The sequence below is a fragment of the Lemur catta genome, chromosome 21 (assembly GCF_020740605.2).
Source record: "Lemur catta isolate mLemCat1 chromosome 21, mLemCat1.pri, whole genome shotgun sequence".
NCBI classification, from domain to species: domain Eukaryota; kingdom Metazoa; phylum Chordata; class Mammalia; order Primates; family Lemuridae; genus Lemur; species Lemur catta.
In genome coordinates, this window is record NC_059148.1 from 27,659,668 (window position 1) to 27,682,132 (window position 22,465).

At 58.1% G+C, this 22,465-nt stretch overlaps 1 protein-coding gene across 8 annotated transcripts in view; it reads right to left on the reverse strand.

Annotated features, from left to right (window-relative positions):
* PITPNM2 (phosphatidylinositol transfer protein membrane associated 2) overlaps positions 1–22,465 on the reverse strand; it is a 124,094-nt gene that overhangs the window by 12,691 nt on the left and 88,938 nt on the right. For 6 of the 8 annotated variants that reach the window (XM_045534931.1, XM_045534935.1, XM_045534933.1 and 3 more), the window contains 8 exons: positions 22,276–22,448; positions 12,699–12,913; positions 11,409–11,530; positions 8,730–8,957; positions 5,103–5,411; positions 4,361–4,456; positions 2,535–2,639; positions 2,289–2,359 (listed from right to left, as the gene is read on the reverse strand). In XM_045534931.1, coding sequence (XP_045390887.1) covers positions 2,289–2,359; positions 2,535–2,639; positions 4,361–4,456; positions 5,103–5,411; positions 8,730–8,957; positions 11,409–11,530; positions 12,699–12,913; positions 22,276–22,353 — 1,224 coding nt within the window. In that variant the 5' untranslated portion in view covers positions 22,354–22,448. Of the gene's footprint in view, positions 1–1,869; positions 2,036–2,288; positions 2,360–2,534; positions 2,640–4,360; positions 4,457–5,102; positions 5,412–8,729; positions 8,958–11,408; positions 11,531–12,698; positions 12,914–22,275; positions 22,449–22,465 lie in introns of those variants that run through there. The other 2 variants (XM_045534938.1, XM_045534937.1) reach the window with 1 other exon arrangement.

A 22,465-nucleotide genomic window follows, 5' to 3' on the forward strand; every position in this document is an offset into this window, starting at 1 on the left:
CCAGGCAGGGGCTTTCCGGGCTCCTGGCTTGAAGGGGAGGCAGAGAGGTTCAGCCAGTCCCAGCTTCAGGGGCTTCCTGCCCTCTGTGTCTGTCTTAGCCTGAGCAGATGAAGCCACCACTGGCTCAAAGTCACAGGGGTCACTTAATAATGGCTTGGGTCAGGGCAACCATAGCTCGGGTGGGCAGCAACCCTGGCCCCTCGGGGGCAGCTCCGAGCTCTCCCTCCCTCTGCATGGGGCCTCCCCACTTTGGGCCCCAGGCCCTGCCATTCCTTCTTGCTGGCTGGGCCTGCTTGTGAGGTCAAAATGAGACCTTCGACCTGCACACCTGTGCACAGGGTGCGGAACTGTTCCTGGCCAAGGGACTGGTCTAACATCACACGGCGTGTCAGTGCCAATGGGACAGAACCCCAAGCCCCTGCCACAGCTCAGGACTCTCCTGCCAACCCAGGCTGTGGCCCTGTCCCCAGGGGCTTCCCTCACCTGAGTTTCTGATGTGTGACTGGTGGGGTACCAGGGCACAAGAGGGGCCACTGGCATGTACTTGCTGCGCCCATGTTATGTCTGGTGGGGGTTGGGCAGTGGGGAAGGAGATGAGGGGAGGGTCCTGTCCCCAAAGACCTGGGGAGACAGACCAAGGGGCCAAAGCTATTGCGGGCCTGTGGCGGAGACAGCCAGCCCTGAATGGGGCCACCAGACGGCAAGAGGTGGGAGCAGCCGCAGGACCTAGGTGCCGACGCAGAGGATGGGGGCGGTCGGCCTCTCGGGGCCTGGACCAACAAGTTCAAAGGGCCAGGCCGGGAGCCACCGGGCAGGGTGGGCTCCGGGTGAGTGAGGGGGGCTGCCTGCTGGGTGGTGCTGGGCCTGCAGGAGGAAGGCTGGGCTGCCCTCACCCTGGGAAGGGCCACCTTCTTCCTCCCTCACTGGGGCAGGGGCAGGACTGACACCTGTCCCCTTATAGGGACTGCCTGCTGCTGGCCAGCCTGGGTGGGAACCAGCTCACAGCCCCGGGCAGGGTGGGGCCACCAGCTGCCCCCAGGCCAGGATGGAACAGCCATTAGCCCATCGGGCTCGTCTGGCAAGGGCTCTTCCAGCCCAGCAAGGTGAGGGGCTGGTGGAGGAAGCGTCCAGGACAGCAGGACTTAGTCCCCAGAGGACAGGCAGGGCTGGGCAGTGGGGGCTGAGCTCAGAGTCCTGCGTGTGCCTGTCTGGCTGTGCCAGCACTGGAGACTGTTTGGGGACTGCTGCAGGGTCCCTCACATTCAGTCTGTGACAGAAACTCACCCCACCCGGGACCCTGGAGGGGCTGGGGACCGGCTCTGCAGAGCCAGGGCGTCTCCTGGTCAGTGTCTCCATAAGGCCGGGAGAGGGGGCTCCGGTTTGGGGGCTGTTGCAGCAAAAGGATCTGGCTTTGGATGGCGGTGCCCCAGAATGCGCTGGGGTCCAAACACACATCCGAGGCAGATCAAGAGCCCCAGCCGCCGCCCCTGCCCTGGGGGGCTGTCAGAGCTGTGTGCGCTGTAGGAGGCGAGGGGGCTCCATTTGCTTTATCTGGCCATTAAGCAGCAATCGGAAATCAACTCCCCTCCAGCCGTTACCCTTTCTAGAGAAGCCCACGTCAACCCCACACCTCAGAGCAGAAACCCCCAGGAGGGGCGGGGGTGTGGATGCGCCTCCCCCAGACCCCCGAGGGGGGCCCAGTTCCCCAGAGAGAAGGTGCTGTCTCCACCTTGGGCAGCCTGAGGCCAGAGCAGCAGGTGACCCGAGGGACAGCTTGGCTTGGCCAGGCTCCCGCCCATGCAGACAGCTCTGACCGCCTGCAGGAGGAGGGGGCGCGAGCTCTGGCAAAGAACCCCCGAAGCGGACACAGGCGCTCTACCAAGGCAGCTTTATTGGGACACTGAGCTCCGCCTGCCCCCACGAGGCCACGGCCACATCACTTCTGCCTAGACGACTTTTGCTTCCTCCCCTTCTGCCTTTTTGTCTTCAGGGACAGCAGACAGGCTGGGCACAAGGTGAAGATCTTAGTTTTGATCTGGAATTTACAAGTTTCTCATTTTACTTTCCCACGGGTGGAGCTTGGTCAAGGTCTTCCTTGGGGGCTGTCTGCAGTCCCTGGTTCTCAAGGATATCGTAGGGAGAGAGACAGGGGGTGGGCACCCTCCCAGCAGGGCGAAAAGTAAAAGAGGACCAGGCCAGGTGTGGAGGTGGGTACAAAGGCTACCTCTGCAGCCCCAGGCCTGCTCGTCTGTGCCCTGACCCTGTCCCCTCGGCAGCCGGGCACCCACCTCCATGATGTTCAGCTGCTCCACGCTGGAGGCCACCCTGAACTCAGGGGCGCTCTGGCGGTACAGGCCATCTGCAACACAAAAGCCGTGTGTGAGCCCAGGGCCACCGGGCAGCCTAGCAGGGCCAGCCGGATGGAGCTTGTAACTGTCACCGTGACCCCTGGACACCCAGCACTGTGCAGGGGCTGGGTCAGGAAGCAGGGGCTCAGCCCCCCTGCAGGCCCCACAGCCCCCCAGAGCCAGTACCCTGTGCGTCCTCTGGCTCTGGGCTCTCGATTTTGTCCATGAGGTCATTGGAGCTCCACTTGGTGATGTCTTTGGGGAACATTTCCTCCTGGTCGGACAGGTCCTCTGGAGGGGAGAGAGGGGACTTCAGTAGCACCGGGGACCTGGGGGGGCTGGAGACCCCAGGTGTCCACACACACTCGTTCTTTCCCTTCCTCAATGGGGGGCAGCACGGCCACACACCCTGGGCTGTTTTCTGATCATTTTTTTTAAAAATTGTGGTCACATTCACATAACAAAATTCACCATTTAAACCATTTTAAAACTGGCATTTAGTATATTCACAATTCACAAAGCTGAGCAAGCGTCACCGCCATCTAACTCCAGAACGTTCTCACCACCCCAAATGGAAACCCCGGGCCCACAGGCAGTCGGTCCTCCTTCCCGCCTCGGCCGCCCTCGGCAGTCCACGCTCCGTGTCTGTGGATTTGCCTATTCCGGACGTTTGCTAGGAGCGAAATCGTGCACTGTGTGGCCTTTGTGGCTGGTTCCATCCGCTCAGTGGTGTCTCGAGGTCTGTCCCCACTGTGGCGCGCGTCAGGGCTCCGTCCCTTTCCACGGCTGGGTCTCAGGCAGAGAGACTCAGACAGAGAGACAGACAGACCACTTTTGTCTGCCCACCCGTCAGCCGACGTTCCTGACGACGCTGACACCCGCAAAGCACAGCTGGTGCAAGATCTGCTGTGGACACCGCGACTCTCGCTTCTGCTTTTCTGAGAACTTCTGCCTGGGACCCGGGGTCCGAGGCCGCTGTCTGGGCTCCAGCTCACTCGGACCCTCCTCCGGTCTCGGGATGGGTCCCGGGCGCTGCTGCTCTGGCATGTCCTACTTCGCCATCCCTCCTCCTGTGCAGCCCCATCTACGTGTGTACTTCCCTCCCGTCGAGGACAAAGAGCCAGCTGGGGAGGGGTTCGATGCTGAGACCCCCAGGCAGGAACCACCTGCCCCTGTTCCGGCCCCCAGCCCAGAGCCAACCCAGGCACCTCCCTCTGCCCGGACGCCGACTCCCCAAGTTCTCTCCCGTTAGGGCCGGTCGGTCTGTTGACCGAGACTCCGTCCTGACGTGGCTCTTCTGCCCCTCCAGGCCAGGGCACGAGATCTGACCCTGCCTGTGCCCTGCTGGGTGCCCGTGGGCAAGTCCCCATCCCGTTCTGAGCCTCTGCCCTGCCGCGTGAACTCTGGGGCCAGCTCAGCCACCAGCCTGCAGAGGGACCTGCCCCTGGCGCCTGCCTGCGGCCCTCTGACTCCCCCGGGAGGAACAGCCGGAAGCCGGGCGAGCGAGTGCCTGGTGCCTGGTGCTTGCGTCTCCCCAGAACAGGCGAGGCGGCCTGCTGTGTGCTCATCATGCCTGTTTGGGGACCAGTGGGGAAAAGGGCACTTCAAATATTTCCTGCTTATGGCACTTTCTAAAGTGTCCACGTTAGATATGGTATTAGTTTAATCAAGAAAAAAATAACGAATATACAAAAAGTTAGAAAATTGTAGTAAGTTATACTTCTTAGGGAAATAAATTCACGTATGGAACAAAACCCCAGGCTGGTGACATGTCCTTTTCTGGGGGTTTCCAGAGAGCAGTGTCCCCCTGCCAGGCCCACGGCACATCCTGGTATCAGGCTGGGGGGGGTGGAGACCCCAGCTCAAGGGAGCTGGCTTCCTGGTGACATCCTCTCATTGTCTGTGCCCCCCCACACCACACCGTCACCGGGAAGGGGCACAGGACAGTAACAGGCAGTTCCCACATGGGTGCACCCCCCGCCCCACCTCACCGCTGGGCGCTGCCCGCCTACCGTGCGCATCGAAGAACTCGTCGTCTGAGCTCTCGTCGGAGTCCCTGGCGATGCTCTGCATCCTCCACTCCGAGATGCTGTGGCGGGAGGGGCTGGCTGGAAGGCAAAACTCCGGACTGAGCACCCGGCCTGCAGGGAGGAGCCCACGGGCTGCGCCAAGCCGGCACAGGGCATCTTCAGAGGCTGCCACCGGAGCCGGAGGGTTTGGAAGGGGAGGGGGAGAGAAATAAGGGGTGGAGGGGCCTGGGTGCATCTTGGTGGCAGCTCCTGGACCATTCAAAACGGTTCCCCTCCCACCGGCAGGCGTGTCCCACGGGCATGCAGGAGTAGGAATGTGCGGGGCACGAGCCCAGGATGTGCGATCGGATGGGCCCGGGGGGCACCTGGCTCCACCCTGACACCCTGCTCGTTTTTTTCTCAGGACCTGAAGCCTTGCAGGCTCCCCCTCGGGGGCTGAGGCCCCTCTGCAGTGCTGGGCAAGCCCACCCCGACCTGCGTCCCCTGGCTCCTCAGGGTGGCGGCCTGTCTTCCCTTGGGAGGCGGCTGGGGGGTCCAGGCCTCACTGCGAGGCAGGGACTAGCCTGGCACAGTCAGGAGGGGAAGGGCCCCGACTCCCTGCGGGCTTGGCGCCACCATGGCCACAAGAAAGGGGCTGTTTTCGGAGTGATCTAGCAGCGGCAGGGGGGGTACCACCTCGAGGGCAGGGCCCCCAGCGCAGGGCCCGGGAGGGGCTGGAGCTCACCTCCCCGCTTGGATGACCGTGACGACTTGGAGGACGTGGACCACTGCTTCTTCAGGCCCCGCCCCACCAGGGGCTCCCCGTTGCTGCTGCTGGGCTCGGGGGGCTCCCTGGAGGCCTGGTCCTGGGCGGCCTTGTCCTTGGCGAGCTCAGCGGCCCCCTCGTCCTCCTCGTTGAACTGGGCCATCTTGCGGGACAGCATGAGCTGCACCTCCTTCTCCAGCTCCCGGATGTGCTCCATGCTCAGCCCGTACCACTCGTCCTGCCAGCACCAGGCCTGCCGGTGGGCCCGCACCATCACCCTCCGCAGGCCTGCACCCCGGGGGAGACGGAGGGAGGGGTCAGGCCAGGTGCAAATCACTGCCTGTCTGTGCCTCAGTTTCCCCATCTGTAAGACCAGGGGACTGGCTTGCAGATGGCCTCGCAAGCTCACAGTGGCTCTGCCATTAGGGTGAGGGGCCTCCTGAAGCAATGTGCCCGGTCAGAAGCTGCAGCTCCCTTGTGGGGGGGATTGCTGCCCGGGGGAGGTGGAGGAAGGTGTCCTGAGAGCCCCCTGTCTCGGTGTCTGGCAAGGTTTTCCTGTTGAATTTCCCACCAAAGGGAAATCAAGTTCAAAAATCAAGTTCAAAGCAGATTGGTTTTTCTTTTTAAATTGCTTTTAGTATTAACAGAATATTTTATATGTGAGATATATAACAATATATTATACATATAAATTAAGATGCAAAATAAAGTAAAATAATATACCTTTCAAGGTATAAAGAATAATAAAAGAAATAGAGACACAGAAAGCAGACTAGGGTTGGCTTGGGCAGGGCTGGGCGTGGGGGTGATCTCGAGCGGGAACAAGGGACCCTCTGGGGTGACGAAACGCTCTGGAGCTCAGAGCATGGCTGGGAGTACTACGGAGTCCCACCAAACTGCTCTCACAACGGGGGACTTTGTTGTATGCAAAACTACGCCTCAATAAAGCAGTTTAAAAAGTCATTAAAACTAAATAAAACATCCATGTCCACACCACCCCGAGAAGGGACAGACACTACCAGCGACAGAGAGCTCTCCACACGCCTGTCCCCGTGAGAGTCTGTGCTGAATTTTGTGTCACTGGCTTTGCTTTCTGGCTTTAGCGCACAGATGGGTTTTCTGCGCGAGGCATTGGCTGGCCTGCCTGCCGTTGAAATCGTCAAGTATGTGTCGCGCTGTATTTTTCTGCCACTTTCTTCTTTGGGCGGGGTTTATCCAGGGTATATGTGTGGGGGTCTCCCAGGTTTGCTGCCGTGTGCTATTTACGTGTTGAAATGCCACATTTCATGTGTTCCCTTTCCTGCCAATGGGCCTTGGCTCATTTGCATAGATTTTCCAGCTTTTCTAAACCTGCTGCTCTGAACATTCCAGAAAGTGCATGAGAGTTTCTCTCGGGGACAGAGCCGGGAGGCACAGGCGCTGGCTCTCAGGGCACATGTCTCCCCCTTCCCTAGAGGACGCGGAGCAGCTTTCCGAGTGGTCGAGCCATGTCGCGTCCCGGGGCTGCTCTCCTGGGGACCCTTCCTTGCTCAGGCCGCCCGCTCTGCAGCCTGGTGCCTTCCCTCCTAGAGCCCGTGCACAGCCCAGCTGTGGGATGAAGCCCCTGGGCCGGCCTGTGTCCCCTGCCCAAGCCCCGGGGGGTGGCCTCAGGCTCCCCACACTCTCAGGGCTGCCAGGAGGGGACATGCTCTCACCCACGTGGGGAAGGCCTTCTCCTGGGGGGCTGGAACGGCTGGATACAACAGCACATCTGCGGCCCGGCAGTAATGGGGACAGCAAGGACCTGTCCCAGCCCCTAAGGGTTGCCTCTCCAAGGTCACCGGAGGAAGCCCGACCCAGTCCTCGTGAGTCCAGCAACTGTCCCTGTGATGATATCACAGCTGTGTTTACAGCTGTCACTGAGCCTCAACTATGTGCCACGTCCCCTCCTCGGTTCTGTGTGGCACGATCTCATCCCACCACGCCCTATAGGACGGGACTATCACACCCATTCTACACATAAGGCTGAGATGATGGAGCCACCACGTGGCAGTCAGGACTGGAGGTGACAGCAGCCCCACGACCCTTCTTCCTGAGGGGAGAACTGACTTGCAGGGGACCAGGGAGTCTTACAGTCTAGCCAGGATCCCAGCTGCGGCATGGGGCTGGGGAGGCCTGAAGGGACCCACTGAGCCCGAGCCCCACCCTTAGCACATTTGCTGGGGGTCCCATGCTGGGCTGACCCCAGAGGAGCCTTGAAGAGAGGGTGGGACAAGTCACCAGGGCTGATGTGTTCGGATCCCTGGGGCAGCCCAGGGGCCTCCCACACACTCCTCCTGTCCTCCCATCCCCTGGGAGGCAAGAACTGTCATTCCTGTCCCAGAAGAGGGGGCACGACAGGAGTGGCACAGCTCTGGTGGGCAGGCAGGCCTGACTCACGCCAGGGACACTGCCCTCCTCCTGCCTGGGACCTCGGCGCTGGGGGGCCGGTTTGGGCCAGTCTAGGCTCCCTGGGGTGAGAGAGACAGACAGATGGATGTCTCCCTTCTCTCCCTGCCACCTCCCCAGCTGCTGAGGGACATCGCAGTAGCCCTTCTGGAAAGGGGTGGTGGACGATGTGTCTGGGAGTCCCGCCCTGGGGATGGAGCTGGCGACGCCATCACACCCCCTCAAGGCCAAGTCCACATCAAGTCTCTGCCTCTCAAAGTGGAACACCCACCGCCCCGGACCCCCACCCTTTGTGGTGTGTGATGACCCTTCCCTCGGGTTGGCCAACACTGATGCTGCACACGCTAACGAGACCCCTGAGGGAAGCACAGAAGATGTGTGTTCAGGTAGGTCTGCCTCCGTCCCAGCATGGGGTCTCTGCTTCCTCCCCATCTATGGGGTGACAAGGCTACCCACATGGTCATCGTGAGCCAACGTGACAAGTGTGGAGTGTACTGACGACAGTGAGACCTGTTCATGTCAAAATTAAGCCACTCTTGCTCATGGTGTCACCAGGCGTCTGGCTGGGGTGTCAATCTTGGGTCAAGAGCCCCAGGGGCTGGAACTGGCCCACAGAGCTGATGCCACAACCTCAGCATGGGCAGGGGCTGAAGGCTCCAGGTGACGGGGGAAGCTGGCCACCACTCAGTGGGCCCCAGGCCATCTGTTTGTCCACCTGCTGCCTGGACACCTGCTCTGGGCCAGGCCCACATGGGTGTGAAGGACACTGCAAGGTCTGAGACACCCCGCCCCCCCCCCAAGCTGCCAGCCCAGCGTGGAGACAGATCTGTGGCCCCAGGCCTGGGGGCTGGGCCTCCTCCGGCTGAGGAAACAGGGGCCAGGCAGGCGGCAGGGAAGCTGTCCCCAGGGGCCAGTGGCCCCAGTGGGGTGCAGCCTACACCTTATCAAACACGAACCAGGTCAGGACTGTCTGGGGGCAGATAACACACACTGCTGGTGCTCAGTGAGCGTTCGTGGTGGGCAAGATACACCAGGGGACGTTGACGTGGGCTTTGGCGTCACCTTTCAGGAACAAAGTGGAAACAAAGAATCCCAGGCAGACATGCAGGGAGAGGAGGAGACAGACAGGGAGGCCCAGGCGGTCCCGGCCACCGCCCGCTGGGCGGGGTGCGTGCTCACCGGTGTCGTGGATGAACCTCTCGATCTTGGACTGCATGCCCCAGTAGCGGAACTCCACCTTGCACAGCTTGTAGGCGCACATGATGGGTAGGACCTGCTTCTTGTACTCCTCAATCCAGTTGTCGGGCAGGGGCCCCCGCTGGGTCTTGGCCGACTGGAACAGCTTGGGATCCTCTTCTGTCTTATACTCGCTGGGGGGCACAGGGTCTTTGACAATGTCGATGAAGTCTGCGGGGAGACCCTGCGAGTGGCCACTTCTGCCCCGACCTCACGCCCCACCCGGCTCCTCCCCGTGTCCCTCTACCCCCACATCGTCACGGGGCTTGGGGCCTCGCCGGGCTGGGAGCACTGTGGGGGCTGAGGACGGTGCCCTGGCCAGCTCTGACCTCGAGCTCCCCAATGGCAGGACCTGCACCTGTCCTTGCTGTCTTTTCGAGTCATTTGAGCAACACCCATGTTCCGAGTGTGCCCCACGCCGTGGCAGAGCAGGTAGATGGGGAGGGCGGAGGACACACCGGGGAGATGCGACTCCACGGAGAGCACGGGGAGGTGGGGATAGACGGGATGCCAGGAAGAGCTTCCTGGAAGAGTGGAACTGAGAGGCTGAGGGTGTCCCTCCAGCTCTGGCACTTGACCGAGAGGTGGGGGGACTTGGGGGACCACCAGGGAGTCTGTATGGGGGGAAGGGCAGCAGCTGTCTTGGAGGCAGGGGGCCTGCACCCGCCGGCCATTTCTCTCCAAGCCAGCCGTGCGTGCAGCATCCCAAGGGCCAAGTGGACCTCCGTACAGGTCTGAAGCCCGGAGGGAGATGGGCAGGCAGCTAGGAAACCCTCCTGGACAGAGAAGGACCGGGTGAGATGTCTGCAGGGGCCAGGCAGGGGCGTGGGGCACCAGCACAGGCGTGGATGCTGCAGAGCTGGGGTTGGAGAAAACAGCCTTGGGGGCTGGCGGGACCTGGTGGGGGTGACGAGGGGAGGGAGTGGTGACTCTGGGCAGGACGTGGGCTGTGCCGCCTCCTGTCACAGGCCTTCCCTCCACAGGGGCATCTCCTCCCCGAAGGCAAGGCCGTCGCGCTGTGCTCGCTCCCGGGGCATGCGTGTGCAGGACGGGGCCGGGTGCACGCACAGGGGGAAAGAATCCCGGGAGAGGGTCTGTGGCTCACAGTGCCCTTCTGGGTGGTCCTGCCCGACCCGGCGCTGGCCACCTCAGCTTCCCCAACGCACCAGCCCCCACCGTCTCCGGGCTGCAGATACGGACATCAGCACGAGACCGGCGAGGTCCGGAGCGAGTCCGAGGGCAGCAGCACGTGGGGAATGACGAACTTCCTCCCTGGAGCAGCCCACACGCCCAGCTACGTGGGCAGGCAAAGGCCACCAAGGGCAGGGCTGGGCCGTGAGTGGGTAATGTCATGGGCACTTAGGACCCACAGCAGCTGGCCTCCGGGGGAGCCCTCGTCCAGGCTGGATGGACACAGCTGCCAGAGGGCCTGGCTCATGCTTGGTCCTTTCCTCCTGTTCTGGGCAAAATTTGTCCACCCCCCTCCCAGATTCCTACAAATTCCTGTGCTGAAGTCCTAAACTCAGCAGGAATGTGACCTTATTTGGAGATGGGATCTTTAAAGAGGTAATCAAGTTAAACGAGGCCGTGAAAGTGGGCCCTAATCCAGCAGGACAGGTGCCCTTGTAGAAAGAGGTGCCCCAGGGGCAGACAAACACAGAGGGAGACGACTGTGTGACCACCATGCATTGGAATCATGCGTCTGCAAGTCAAGGGACACGGAGGACGGCCAGCAGCCCGCAGACGGCAGGAGAGAGACCTGGAGCAGATTCTCCCCCATGTCCCTCGGAGGAACCACCCCCCCCCCCGCCCCCCCCGACGCCTTAACGCAGCCTTCTGGCTCCCAGAGCTGCCACAGGTAACTTCCTGTTGCTCAAGCTGCCTGCATTATGGTGCTTTGTCATGCGGCAGCCCTAGGCCACCAATAAGGCTCCCAAACCCCAGAGGGGCCAGAAGACGCCGGTGGAGGTGGGGTACGGGCACCTGCTGCCTGACCCAGCCAAGCCCCCAAGATGCCTCCTCAGCGACCCGGGCCTGGCACCTGGAAGTGCCAGGATGTGTTTCCCATGGATGTGTTTCGTTTGACCGGCATACGTTTATTGACAAAGCTTTTTTAATTGGTTGCTAACATGTAAGAATTGGGAGATTTCATGTGGAAATCCTCATCTCTGGCCTCTCTTGAAAAAAATGAAGGTTTAACAACGAGGCCCATTTCCTGCGTGGCATCGTCATCTGGAGGGGTGGAGTGGAGGGGCCCCACAGCACGAGGACACAGGCCCCGTCGTGGGCCGTGGCCCCCGCTGGCCCTGAGCACTCACACTCGGCTGTTGGCCCGCGACGGCCTCTGCCCAGCACATGCGTGCACTTCTTGGGAGTGGGGACACCCCAAAAGGATGGAGGGCAGGGGCTCCAGGCAGCAAAGGCACTTGGACTTGGCGTGTGCGTCAGACGGGGCCAAGGGGCCTACTCTGCCTCCCCATGCACGCTTGGACCCGCCCAGCCCGCCCAGGACGGGGCCAGGTCTGGAGTCCGCCAGGCTGGGGACCAGGGGCAGGACCGAGAGGGGCCTGCGGGTGGGAACCCAGAAGAGAGCCCCGCGGCGCGCCTGCCCTTCCTGGTTACCGATCGTCAGCTGGTTCTTTTCCACGGGCGAGAGGGTGAACACGTTGGGGTTTTCTCCAGCATCGGTTTTATAAAAGGTTTCAATGTCGATGGAGAATTTCTCCACAAAAGGGCAGGTGAACCTGTGGGGGAGGGAAAGCACCCATCAGGACTGCGCTTGGGGGGCCACGGGGCGGCCGGCTGGGGCCTGTCGGGCCCACAGGGAGGAGTGAAGCTGGGAGAGTGGGAAGAAGAGGGTGGAGGGTAGCAGGGACTCATCTGCCCGGCCCACCTTCTGGGCCACCGCTTCATCCTAAGAACAGTCAAGGCCAGGGCGAGGAGAGGGAAGGGTTTGGGGGAGAGGGACACAGCGTGCGGGAAGCCCCAGAGCTTCCCGGAGGCGTCCACGGCATGGTGGGGATGGAGGCACAGCTATGCGGTGCACTGTCAAGTGGGCGGAATCTGGGGCCAGTGCTCTGTGGGACAGGCCACGCCTGCTCCCCAGGTTGCCAGCTGTGGCACCAGGGCACAGCCCCGCTCTGGGCTGGAGATGAGCTTAGGGGGAAAAGTGCCACTGGGAGGAGGACGCTCCGTGGACCCTCCAGCCAGCTCCAGATGGGTGTTCACCGACGTGGGGAAGGAAGGGAACCCTGGCAGACCTGTGGGGATGCCATCTGCTCAGCAAGCGGTGGCTGGCAGAGAGCAGCCCCCCATCTATCCACCCCAGCAGTGCTGAGCTGCACACTGAGGGGCATAGAGGGAAGAACCCCCTACGAGGTGACCCCAAGGAAAGCCCTGCTCAGCGTGGGATGTAACACATGCTGTCGCAGCAGCTGAGGGTCTCAGAGTTGCAGGGAACCTCTGGGCCATCGGGTCTACCCTCAGCTTCTTCCCAGCAGGCTGGATGTCCTGGCCTTCTCAGGGGAACCTAAAGTGAGTTCATATTCCCTGCACCTTTCTAGACAGCAAAGGGTCTCCAACGCCCCCGTGTCTGACCCATGTCTTCACAGCCTCCACCCCTGGGTAGTCTGGAGGCATCCAGGGGCGTACTCTTCCCTGTCCTGCCTGCGCCTGCCCTGGGTGACCTTCAGAGCACCTGTCTGGGAGAGCCTGGGCTCCCTGGGCATGTGGGGTGTTGAGCCTGTCTGGAGGTCCCAGCCCCTGGATCCATGCCACAAGACTGCTTCCTGCCAGACAGCACGAGGTGGCGGGAGGCAGAGGCAGAGGGGGCCTGGTCTGGAGTCCGCCAGGCTGGGGACCAGGGACAGGACCGAGAGGGGCCTGCGGGTGGGAACCCAGATTCGGGCGCACCTGGTTCGGGTGTAGGGGTAGGCATTCCAGGACTCCTCCACCACCCGCAGGGCCGCCTTGGGCAGGATGGAGCGGAACCAGCCAGGGATGTGCATGCCCACGTGGTACACCTTGTGCGTGTACTGCCCGGAGCCGCCGGGGCCGTCCGTGTACGGCCGGTTCTCCAGGATCTCCACGCCACTGCCTTCGCCATATGTCTCATTGCGGCTCTTCTTCTGTGGGGACAAAAGCACCTGCAATGTGTGTGGGACCGGAGCACTCTGCAGAAGGGAAGGGGCTCAGGAAACTGAGCCAAGGGGTGTGGAATGGGAGGAGGGGCTTTGGGCAACAAGGCTGGCTTCCTGTGTCATTTCAGGACCTCACATCTAGATCCAGGCTCTATGTGCCCCGGGCCTCAGGCAGGAGGCTGAGGGGACTGTGGATTCCCTCTCCCAGCCCTAGAAAATCCCCCATTCTGACTCCCGTCTGCTCCAGGACTGAAAGCACTCCCAAGATCAGGAACAAGACAAGGATGCCCACTTTCTAGTCAGCATTGTACTGGAAGTTGTAGCCAGAGTGATTAGGTGGGAAAAAGAAATAGTGAGAGGCAACCAAACTGGAAAGGAAGACATAAAACAATTTGCTGATGATATAATCTTAGACACAGAAAACCCTAAACAATCTCACTCATATCTATTAGACCTAATACATGAATTCAGCAAAGTTGCAGGATACAAAACAACACATGAAAACGAACAATGCAAAAAGGAAATTAAGTCAATTCCACTTACAATAGCATCTGAAACAATAAAATACGTAGGAATAAATTTAACGAAGGAGGTGAAAGACTTTTGCACCGAAAACTTAAGACGTTGCTGAAATTAAAGACCTATATAAACCGAAAGCTATCCCATGTTCATGGATTGGAAGATGTAATATTGTTAAGATGGCAATGCTGCCCAAACCAACCTATAGATCCAATGCAATCTCTATCAAAATGCAAGAAGCCCTTTTTGTGTTTTTTATGGAAATGGAAAGGCTGATCCTAAAATTCACATGGAATTGTAAGGGACTCCTGAATAGCCGAAACAATTTTAAAAACAAAACAAAACTAAGTTGGAGGATTCACACTTCCCTATATCAAAACTTACTATAAAGCTACAGCAATCAAAACAGTGTAGCACTGGCATAGGACAGACAGAAAGATCAATGCAATACAATGGGGAGTCTAAAAATAAACCATGTATCTATGGTAAATTTTTTTTTTTTTTTGAGACAGTATCTCGGTCTCTTGCCTAGGCTGGAGTGCAGTGGCATCATCGTAGCTCACTGTAGCCCCAAACTCCTGGGCTCCAGGGATCCTCCTGAGTAGCTGGGACTATAGGTGTGCACCACCACGCCCAACTAATTTTTCTATTTTTAGTAGAGACAGGGTCTCATTCTTGCTCAGGTTGGTCTGAAACTCCTGAGCTCAAGTAATCCTCCCACCTCAGCCTCAAGAGTGCTAGGATTACAGGTGTGAGCCACCGTGCCCAGCCTCAATGAATTTTGGGGTGCTAAAACCGTCCAACAGGGAAAGAACAGTCTTTAACAAATGGTGTTAGGACAACTGGATAGCCACATGCAAAAGAATAAACTTGGACCCTGCTTCACACCATATAAAAAAATAAACTCAAAATGAATCAAAGACCTAAACATAAGAACTAAAACTATAAAACTACAAGAACTAAAACCGTAAAACTATAAAACTTAGAAGAAAACAGGGGCAAACAAGTCCTTGGATTTAGCAATGTTTCTTAAATATGACACCAAGAGCACAAGCAATAAAAGAAAAAAATAGATAAACTGGACTTCATCAAAATTAAAAACTTTAATGTATCAAAGGACATTATCAAGAGAGTGAAAAGACAACCTCCTAGATAGCAAAAAATATTTGCAGATCATATATATGATAAGAGACTTATATCAAGAATATATAAAGAACTCCTACAACTTGGCTGGGCATGGTGGCTCACACCTATAATCCTAGCACTCTGGGAGGCCAAGGCGGGAGGATCACTTGAGGTCCGGAGTTCCAGACCAGCCTGAGCAAGAGTGAGACCTGGATTCTACAAAAAATAGAAAAATTAGCCAGACGTGGTGGTGCACACCTGTTGTCCCAGCTACCCAGGAGGCTGAGGCAGGAGGATCCCTTGAGCCAAAGAGTCTGAGGTTGCAGTGAGCTATGATGACGCCACTGCATTCTAGCACAGGCAACAGAGTAAGACCTTATCTCAAAAAACAAAAAGCAAAAAAACAGAACAAAAACTCCTACAACTCAACAATAAAACAAACAACCCAACTGAAAAATGAGCATGGGAGGCTAAGGCAGGAGGCCGCCTGAGCCCAGGCCAGGAGTCTGAGGCTGCAGTGAGCCTGGGTGACATAGCGAGACCCTGCCCCCTTCCCTAGAAAAAACTAAAGAAAGAAAAAGAAAAAGCAGCAAAGGATTTGAACAGCCATTTCTCCAAAGGAGATGTACAAATGGCAATAAGCACATGAAAAGATGTTCCACATCACTAGTCATTAGGAAAATGCTTCACACCCATTAAGATGGCTATTATTTAAAAAAAAAAAGGAAATCATCAGTGTTGGTGAGGATGTGAAGGAATTGCAACCCTTGAGCACTGCTCGTGGGAATATAAAATGGTGGGAATGTAAAACTGTGGGAAAAGTTTGGCAGTTTCTCAAAAAGTTAAACATAGAATTACCATATGACCAACAATTCCACTTCTGGGTATGTACCCAAAAGAACTGAAAATGGGGACTCAAACAGATCCGTGGACACTAAACCTTCAGAGGACTTCAGCACCACCAGCTGACACCAGGTGTCCACACAAAATCGTGTCCACCGACGTTCACTGTGATTTAACTCACAAGAGCCAACAGGTGGAAACGACTCAAATGTCCATCAACAGGTGAAGGGACAACCGTGGTCCCTCCATACCACGGAATGTTACCCAGCCACAGCAAAGAATAAGGACTGATACATTTACAACATGAGTAAACTTTGAAAACACAGTAATCGAAGATGCTAGACACAAAAACCACATATTGTTTGACTCCATCTATGTGAAAAGTCCAGAATAGGCAAATAATAGAGACAGGAAGTGGATTAACGGTGTCTCAGGGTGCGTGGGGGGCAGAAAGAGTGACTGCTAAGGGGCACAGGTCTCTTTTGAGGCAATGAAAACACCCCGGAATTAAGACCGTGGTGATAGTTGCACGACTGTGAATACGCTAAAAACCACTGGACTGTACACTTTAAGTGGGTGAGCCGTGTGGTATGTGACTGTTTATCCCCATAAAGCTGTGATAAAACAAACAAACAGAAACCAATCCTGCCTCTTGCATTCACTAAGGTTTAAGAGAGATCAAACATGGCAAGCAGGAAGGGGCCTCAGTGGCACTCTGTGACAGAGATGACACCTGGGTCACCTCCAAGTGTCTCTCTGCCACAAATGCCCTTTCCAGTCTCCAAAAGCTCAGTTTTCTGCTTATGCAGAAAACCTCATGTTTGAGGTGCTGGTGACTTTAAGCCCAGCGTCGGTTTCCATGGTGACATGAAGGCATGGCCAAGGCCATCTTCCGTCAGCTTCCTGAACGGCAGTGCGTGCACACAGCTGTGCACATGGACGCACGAGCATACACAGCCCTGCGTCACCCTGGGGCATGGCCCTCTCTAGGGCACAAAGATGTGCTGAGTCTCCACGACCCAGGGCCACTGAGTCTCCTTCAGGGAAAAAACCAAACACGAGACCCTGAGTGAGGCCACAGATGAGGCTGGAGCAGGCCCGTGCCGTCCGTCCTCCTCCAGGGAGCTCCTGGAACGCGGGCCACATTCGTGGTGGAAACAGCTGCTACTTCCTGGACACTGTCTAAGCTCCGGCCTCGTCCAGCAGCTTCGTCTACTCGGGGTTGTGCTGAGTGCTTTGCAGGTATGTTCTCCTGTAGTGGCTGCAGCACCCCCGTGGGAGAGTGCAATACTACTGTCACCCCCAATTCGCAGGCGAGAAGATCAGGGCTTAGAGAGGTTGTGACTTGTCCAAGGTTGCAGTTACTAAACTTGAACTCTGACCTGTTTGATTCCAGGGCCTGCTCAGCCCACAGCACCCAGCTGCTCCAGGGATGACACCTCAGCACAAGGTCGGTGCTCGGTAAATATTTACTGAACAAATAAATGGATTCCAGTCCCAACTCCGTGACCAACGGCTCCCTCCCATTCTGGGCAAGTCACTTCTCTGTGGTCTGTTTCCAAACTCTAAGTGGAGATGGGGCTACTTATCCACCCCAGCCCTGGTGTAAGGGGTTGAAATGTCCCCCCCCAGAATCTTGGGATATGACCTTATTTGGAAACAGGGTCTCTGCAGACACAATGCGGCCACGAGCCAAGGAGGGCCTGGAGCCAGCAGAAGTGGGAAGAGATAAGGAAGGTGGTTCCCCGAGAGCCTCTGGAGGGAGTGCAGCCCTGCGGACACGGGATGTCCAGCTCTGGCCTCCAGAACCGTGAGAGCACTGTTAGATAGTTCTGCTGTTTCAAGCTACCCTGTGGTTCTTTGTCATGTGGCACCAAGAAGTAACGCACTTGGCTACTGGGAGGGTGGTGAGAAGGTGAGCAAGGCAGAGGGGCCAAGAGGGCCCATCCACGTGGCCTTCCTGGGGTGCTGGGGTGGGGCCTTGCATAAGCCCCACCCACTCCAGCTGACCAGCCGGCCCACCCAGCAACTCCCCCACCCCCGGAGGATCTAGGAGGATCCTTCCTGATCCTTCTGGCTTCTGATGGCTCCTGGCCTTCCTCACGGTGTGTGGCAGCAACACTCAAACCTCTGCCTCATCTTCCCTGTGTCTCTTGTGTCCCTTCTTCTTATAGGGACAACAGTCATTCAGTCCAGGGCCCACCCTAAAGCCAGGATGATCCCATCTCAAGATCCGTAACAATTATATCTTCAAAGACCCTATTTACAAATAAGGTCACAGTCAGAGGTTGCAGGTGGGTGTGGATTTTGGGGGGACACTAGTCACCAGCTGGGTGAGTGCCCACGATGGCCCCCTGTGAGTAGCTTCAGCCTGCTGGAAAAACAGGGGCAGTACCCTGACAACCCCCCACCTGCACGACAGATGGGCCCCTCACTGTCTGCCACCCAGCCTTTGGCCACGTGTGCCCTTGGTCATTACCACTTTCTTTTTCTTTTTTTGAGACAGAGTCTCACTCCATTGCCCTGGGTAGAGTGCCGTGGCGTCAGCCTAGCTCACAGCAACCTCAAACTCCTGTGCTCAAGTGATCCTCCTGCCTCAACCTCCAAAGTAGCTGCGACTACAGGCATGTGCCACCACACCCAGCTAATTTTTTCTATTTTCAGTAGAGATGGGGGTCTTGTTCTTGGCTCAGGCTGGTCTCGAACTCCTGACCTCAAGTGATCCTCCTGCCTCGGTCTCCCCAGAGTGCTAGTATTATAGGCGTGAGCCACCCCGCCCGGTCCATCAGCACTTTCTCTGAGGTGACGCCTGAGGCTGACCACAGCACCCCTGGCCTTGCCACCCACAAGGTGACCTCGTGCTACATGTGCACATGTGAGCATCTGAGTGGTGGGCAGGCAGGGCTGTGTAGGGGCAGCACAGGCTTTAGAGCCAGACCGGGTGGAGGGTGTCTCTGCCCCAGTCTTCATAGCTGGGACTTCAGAGAAGGTGACAGGTGGGCTGGACCAGGAGAGCTCAAAGTGCTCCACTCTAAGCAATGTGAAAGGCAGCCCATCACGTCTCTGGACAGACTGGCTTCATCAGGGCAGCTGTGCATCCTTGAGCAAATTCCTTGACATCTCTGAGCCCCAACCTCTCCTCTGTAAATGGGGATAAACACCACCAACTCTGCAGGTGTCATGAGCATGACGCTTGAGGATTGACGCAGGGATGTATTTCAGGCTCTGGACACTCAGGCTGCCACTGTCACCTGGTGATGGTGACAGATATAATCACTCTCTGGGGATGGATATGGTAGGCTGCGTAGGGGCACGAGGGCTGCAGTGGGGGCAGAGCCCCTGGGACCCACCCTGGTTCCTGAGCCTGTGCTCCCTGCACGACCCTTGGGTGCCTGTGCACAGCAGATGCTCTGTCAAGATTGGTCAAATGAATAAATGGATTCTCGTCCCAACTGTCGCCAGGAATTTTGGAGCTGGCATCCCAAGGGCAGCCAGCCTTCCCCAAGCTGGCCCCTGGCTGCCCACCAGTGATGATGCCCAAGGGGGTGGGGTTTCCCCTGGCACAGCTGCGGCTCAGTCATGCCACCCAGGAGCAAGCTCTGCCCAAATGCTCTGACCGCTGCCCACACAGGACACCGTCCCCGAGTCCCTGCCCACCACTCCTGTAAGCGGCTCCACGGTGCCTCCCGCAGACGGTGGCAGTGGGTCAGCAGAGACAGGCCCGGCTCCCCAGGGGCTGGTGAAGGGGGGAAGACACAAGGACCAAGAAACCCCTGAAAGCAGCAGCTCCCAGAGCTGTCCAGGGTCCTGGCCGGGCCACGTCTGTTCACTCGCTTGGTGGCAAACGTTTGCTGAGCACCTCCTGGGATGGACGGGTCTCCCCCAGCCAGGCCAGCGATTTCGGTTTTTAACCTTTAACACCACGTATGAATACACTGAGTGCAGCTCAGGCACAGCGCCAGGCACTTTCTCTTTGGGGTGATAGGAATGTTCTGGAATTGGACAGAGGTAGTGGTTGCACGACAGTGTGAATGTATTAAATGCCACTGAGTTGTACACTTAAAAATGGTTAAGTGTAATGTGAATTTCACCTCAATAAAAGCAAAACAAAACACCTGATCAAGGATGCCTGAAGCCCCTAGGCCCAACAAAATTTCTTCCAAATTCTACAGAGAGCCAATAGCCCAAGCCCTGGCCCATGCAGACATTCCCAGAGCCTTGTCCCTCCAAGGACATGTGACCGATGAGCCCAGGAACGTCCTGGAGCCTGTTGCTAGAGCTGGGACTGGGTGCTGTCGTGGCCAGAACGAGCCATGTGTCTGCCTCCCAAGGCTGAGCTGGGCAGGGGTGGCCGGCAGGGGCCTTAGGACATGGGCAACTTCCCAGTCAGTGGCTCTGGCAGGAACTGGGGGTCTCCCTGGTTAAGGAGCCAAGGGCGGCAGCGCCCCAGACACAGCAATTAGTCCTCAGACCAGAGACAGCACACACTAAGGACACAGGTGCAGGGCATCAGCACATGGGATGTGCAGCAGACCAAGCCTGTCACCGCGCCAGCCACCCCTCAGCCTCGAGGCCTGGCCAGAGGGAAGCTCACACCCAGCCCAGTCTGAGCAGGGAGCCCCAACGACCACACTCCCCAGCCTCCCCTGCAAGCACGCTAGTCCTTGTCACAGAAACGCCCCTCCTGGTGACATGTGGCTGGTTTCACCTTTCTATTTCAGCAGGAAAGCAGACGTGTGCACAAACGCCTGCTCACCTGGAAGGAGCACAGGGAAGACCCTGGAAGCTCAGAGCAGCAGGAAGGACTCCAGCCAGGCTCGGTCCAGCTGGGGGGGACGCTTGTCTGGTGGGCATCTCACGAAGAGTCGCGAGTGCTGGCGCTCGCGGTCTGCAACGCGGGAGATGTTTCCACCCCGCCACTATCCCAGCTAACAGAGCTCCTCCAAAGACACTGCAAGTGAAGGCCCCACGGACGGGGCCAGGGCTGCGCAGAGCAGAGGACGGTCTGAGCATCACACAGGGTGACGCTTAGCAGCTTAACAGCTACACTCGCTGGAGGCATAAAGACAGACGTTCAAAAGAAACCCCGGAAGAGGGGGTGGGATGGCAGGCGTTTGGAGGAGCCCAGAGTCAGAGGTGATTCTATGCTCCAGAAAAGCTCTGGGATCTCCCAGGGGCTGGAGGTCAGTCCTCCCAGACCCCGACCGCCCACCCCAGGAGGCCAGGTGCAGCTGAGGGGCTGCCTGCCGTGGTCTGGGCTCACCCCGGCCTGGGCGGGATTGAGGAGCCCTAGGACAAGCGGCAGCTTTGGCAGATCAGCCTGGTCCTTGAATGGGCTGAGCTATTTCCGGAGTGCTCTGAGATGGGGGGCTGATTTAAGCCTCTTTCTCTCTGCTCTCTAGAAATAATTAAGGGGTAAGTGGTTCAAGAGGGAACTGAATGGCCCTTCTGAAGCAGCTCACAGCAAACAGCCCCCCAGAGAGGCTGGGTTCACCTCCTATTCTCTTCCCAGCCAAGCCTCCCGTGCAGCAGGGCCTGGCCAAGCCCCAGCAGCTTCCCCCAGCTCCCCAGAAGGAAGCCGTGGCCCCAGGCTCTGCTGGGAGCGCACAACTACCTCCCCTGACCTGGGTCGAAGGAGGGAGCCTGCCAGGCAGTCACAGCAAGGAGCTGCAGGGGAGGCAGCCCCCTGGCTAGCAGGGACCGGAGGTACCAATACGCCCAGAGGAGATGGCGCCAGGCCAGGAGCAGGTTTGTAATCGGCGTGGGAGGCCCTGAGACCCTCCAGTTGGAAGAAGGCTGCCGGGCTGGGCAAAGGGCCGGGCACTGAGGTTGGACGAGAAGCTGGCGAGAGAGCAGGGACGGGGACCTCCGCAGAGCCAGGACCTCATCAGGGACCCCAGTGAGTGGCAGCAGTGGTCACACCTGGCACCTGAGCCAGAAGCAACCGGATCCTGCAGCTCCTGATTCTGTGTTCCAGGTTGGTCAGGCACTGAGCAGTGAGCCTGGCCATGTCCCCTGGGAGTGGGGAACAGTCTCTGGCTGGTCACAGGAACCTGTCACCCTCAAACACACTGTGACTCTGTCAATCAGCTGTACATCCCACACTGTGTGTGCAGGCAGCCAGGGGAGTAAGGACAGGGTGGGCCTGGGAGCCGGGAGACAGGCTGTGTGCTCGCAGGCAAGTGACTTAACCTCTCTGGGCCTCCTGCTTTCCTGTCTGTCAAATGTTTGCTTGTGTCCCTCTGCATCCCTATGCTGAAGCCCGAACCCCCAATGTGATGGTATTTGGAGACGGGGCCTTTGGGCGGTGACGAGGGTTAAATGAGGTCATCTGGATGTGGCCCTCATGACCGGACTGGTGTCCTCCTAAGCGGGAGATGCCAGAGCTCTCGCTCTCTCTGCCACGTGAGGACACAGGGACAAGGCGGCCACGTGCGAGCCAGGAAGCGAGCCCTCACCAGAGACGGAACCTGCCAGCCCCTGGTCTGGGACTTCTAGCCCCCAGAACCGTGAGGAAATGAGCTCTTGTGGTTTAACCCAGCCTGTGGTATTTGGCGATAGCAGCCCCAAGCTGATGGGACACGGGGACAGCGTCTGCACCAGGGAGATGATGGGTGCTGAACACAAGTGTTAGCATTGTAGGCGCTGGGGACTCAGTGCTGGTGAAGTAGTCTCATGCCGCAAACACCCATGGTGTGTCCCCACGTGTCTGGCGTCGAGACTGGGCACCAGGAGCCAGCACAGCTCAGACATGTGTCAGGAGATGCCGGGGCAGGCACTGGGCTGTGAAGGCCACAACTCCATCCCGACCCATGCACGGGCACCTGTATGGCCGGCGTGGCCTGCCCTCGCCCGAGACCCACCTGTATCATGTACAGCTGAGCGATGCGGTACTCCTCCACGGTCATCGGCAGAGGAATCCGATATTCCTTTATAATCATCTTGGAGTCCAGGCCTTCCCGTCAATGGGGAACTGTGAGTTGGGACTTCTAGGCGAGGTTCCTTAAATAACCATGACAAAGTTCACCAGGGACTCCTGAGAGAGAGAGAAGA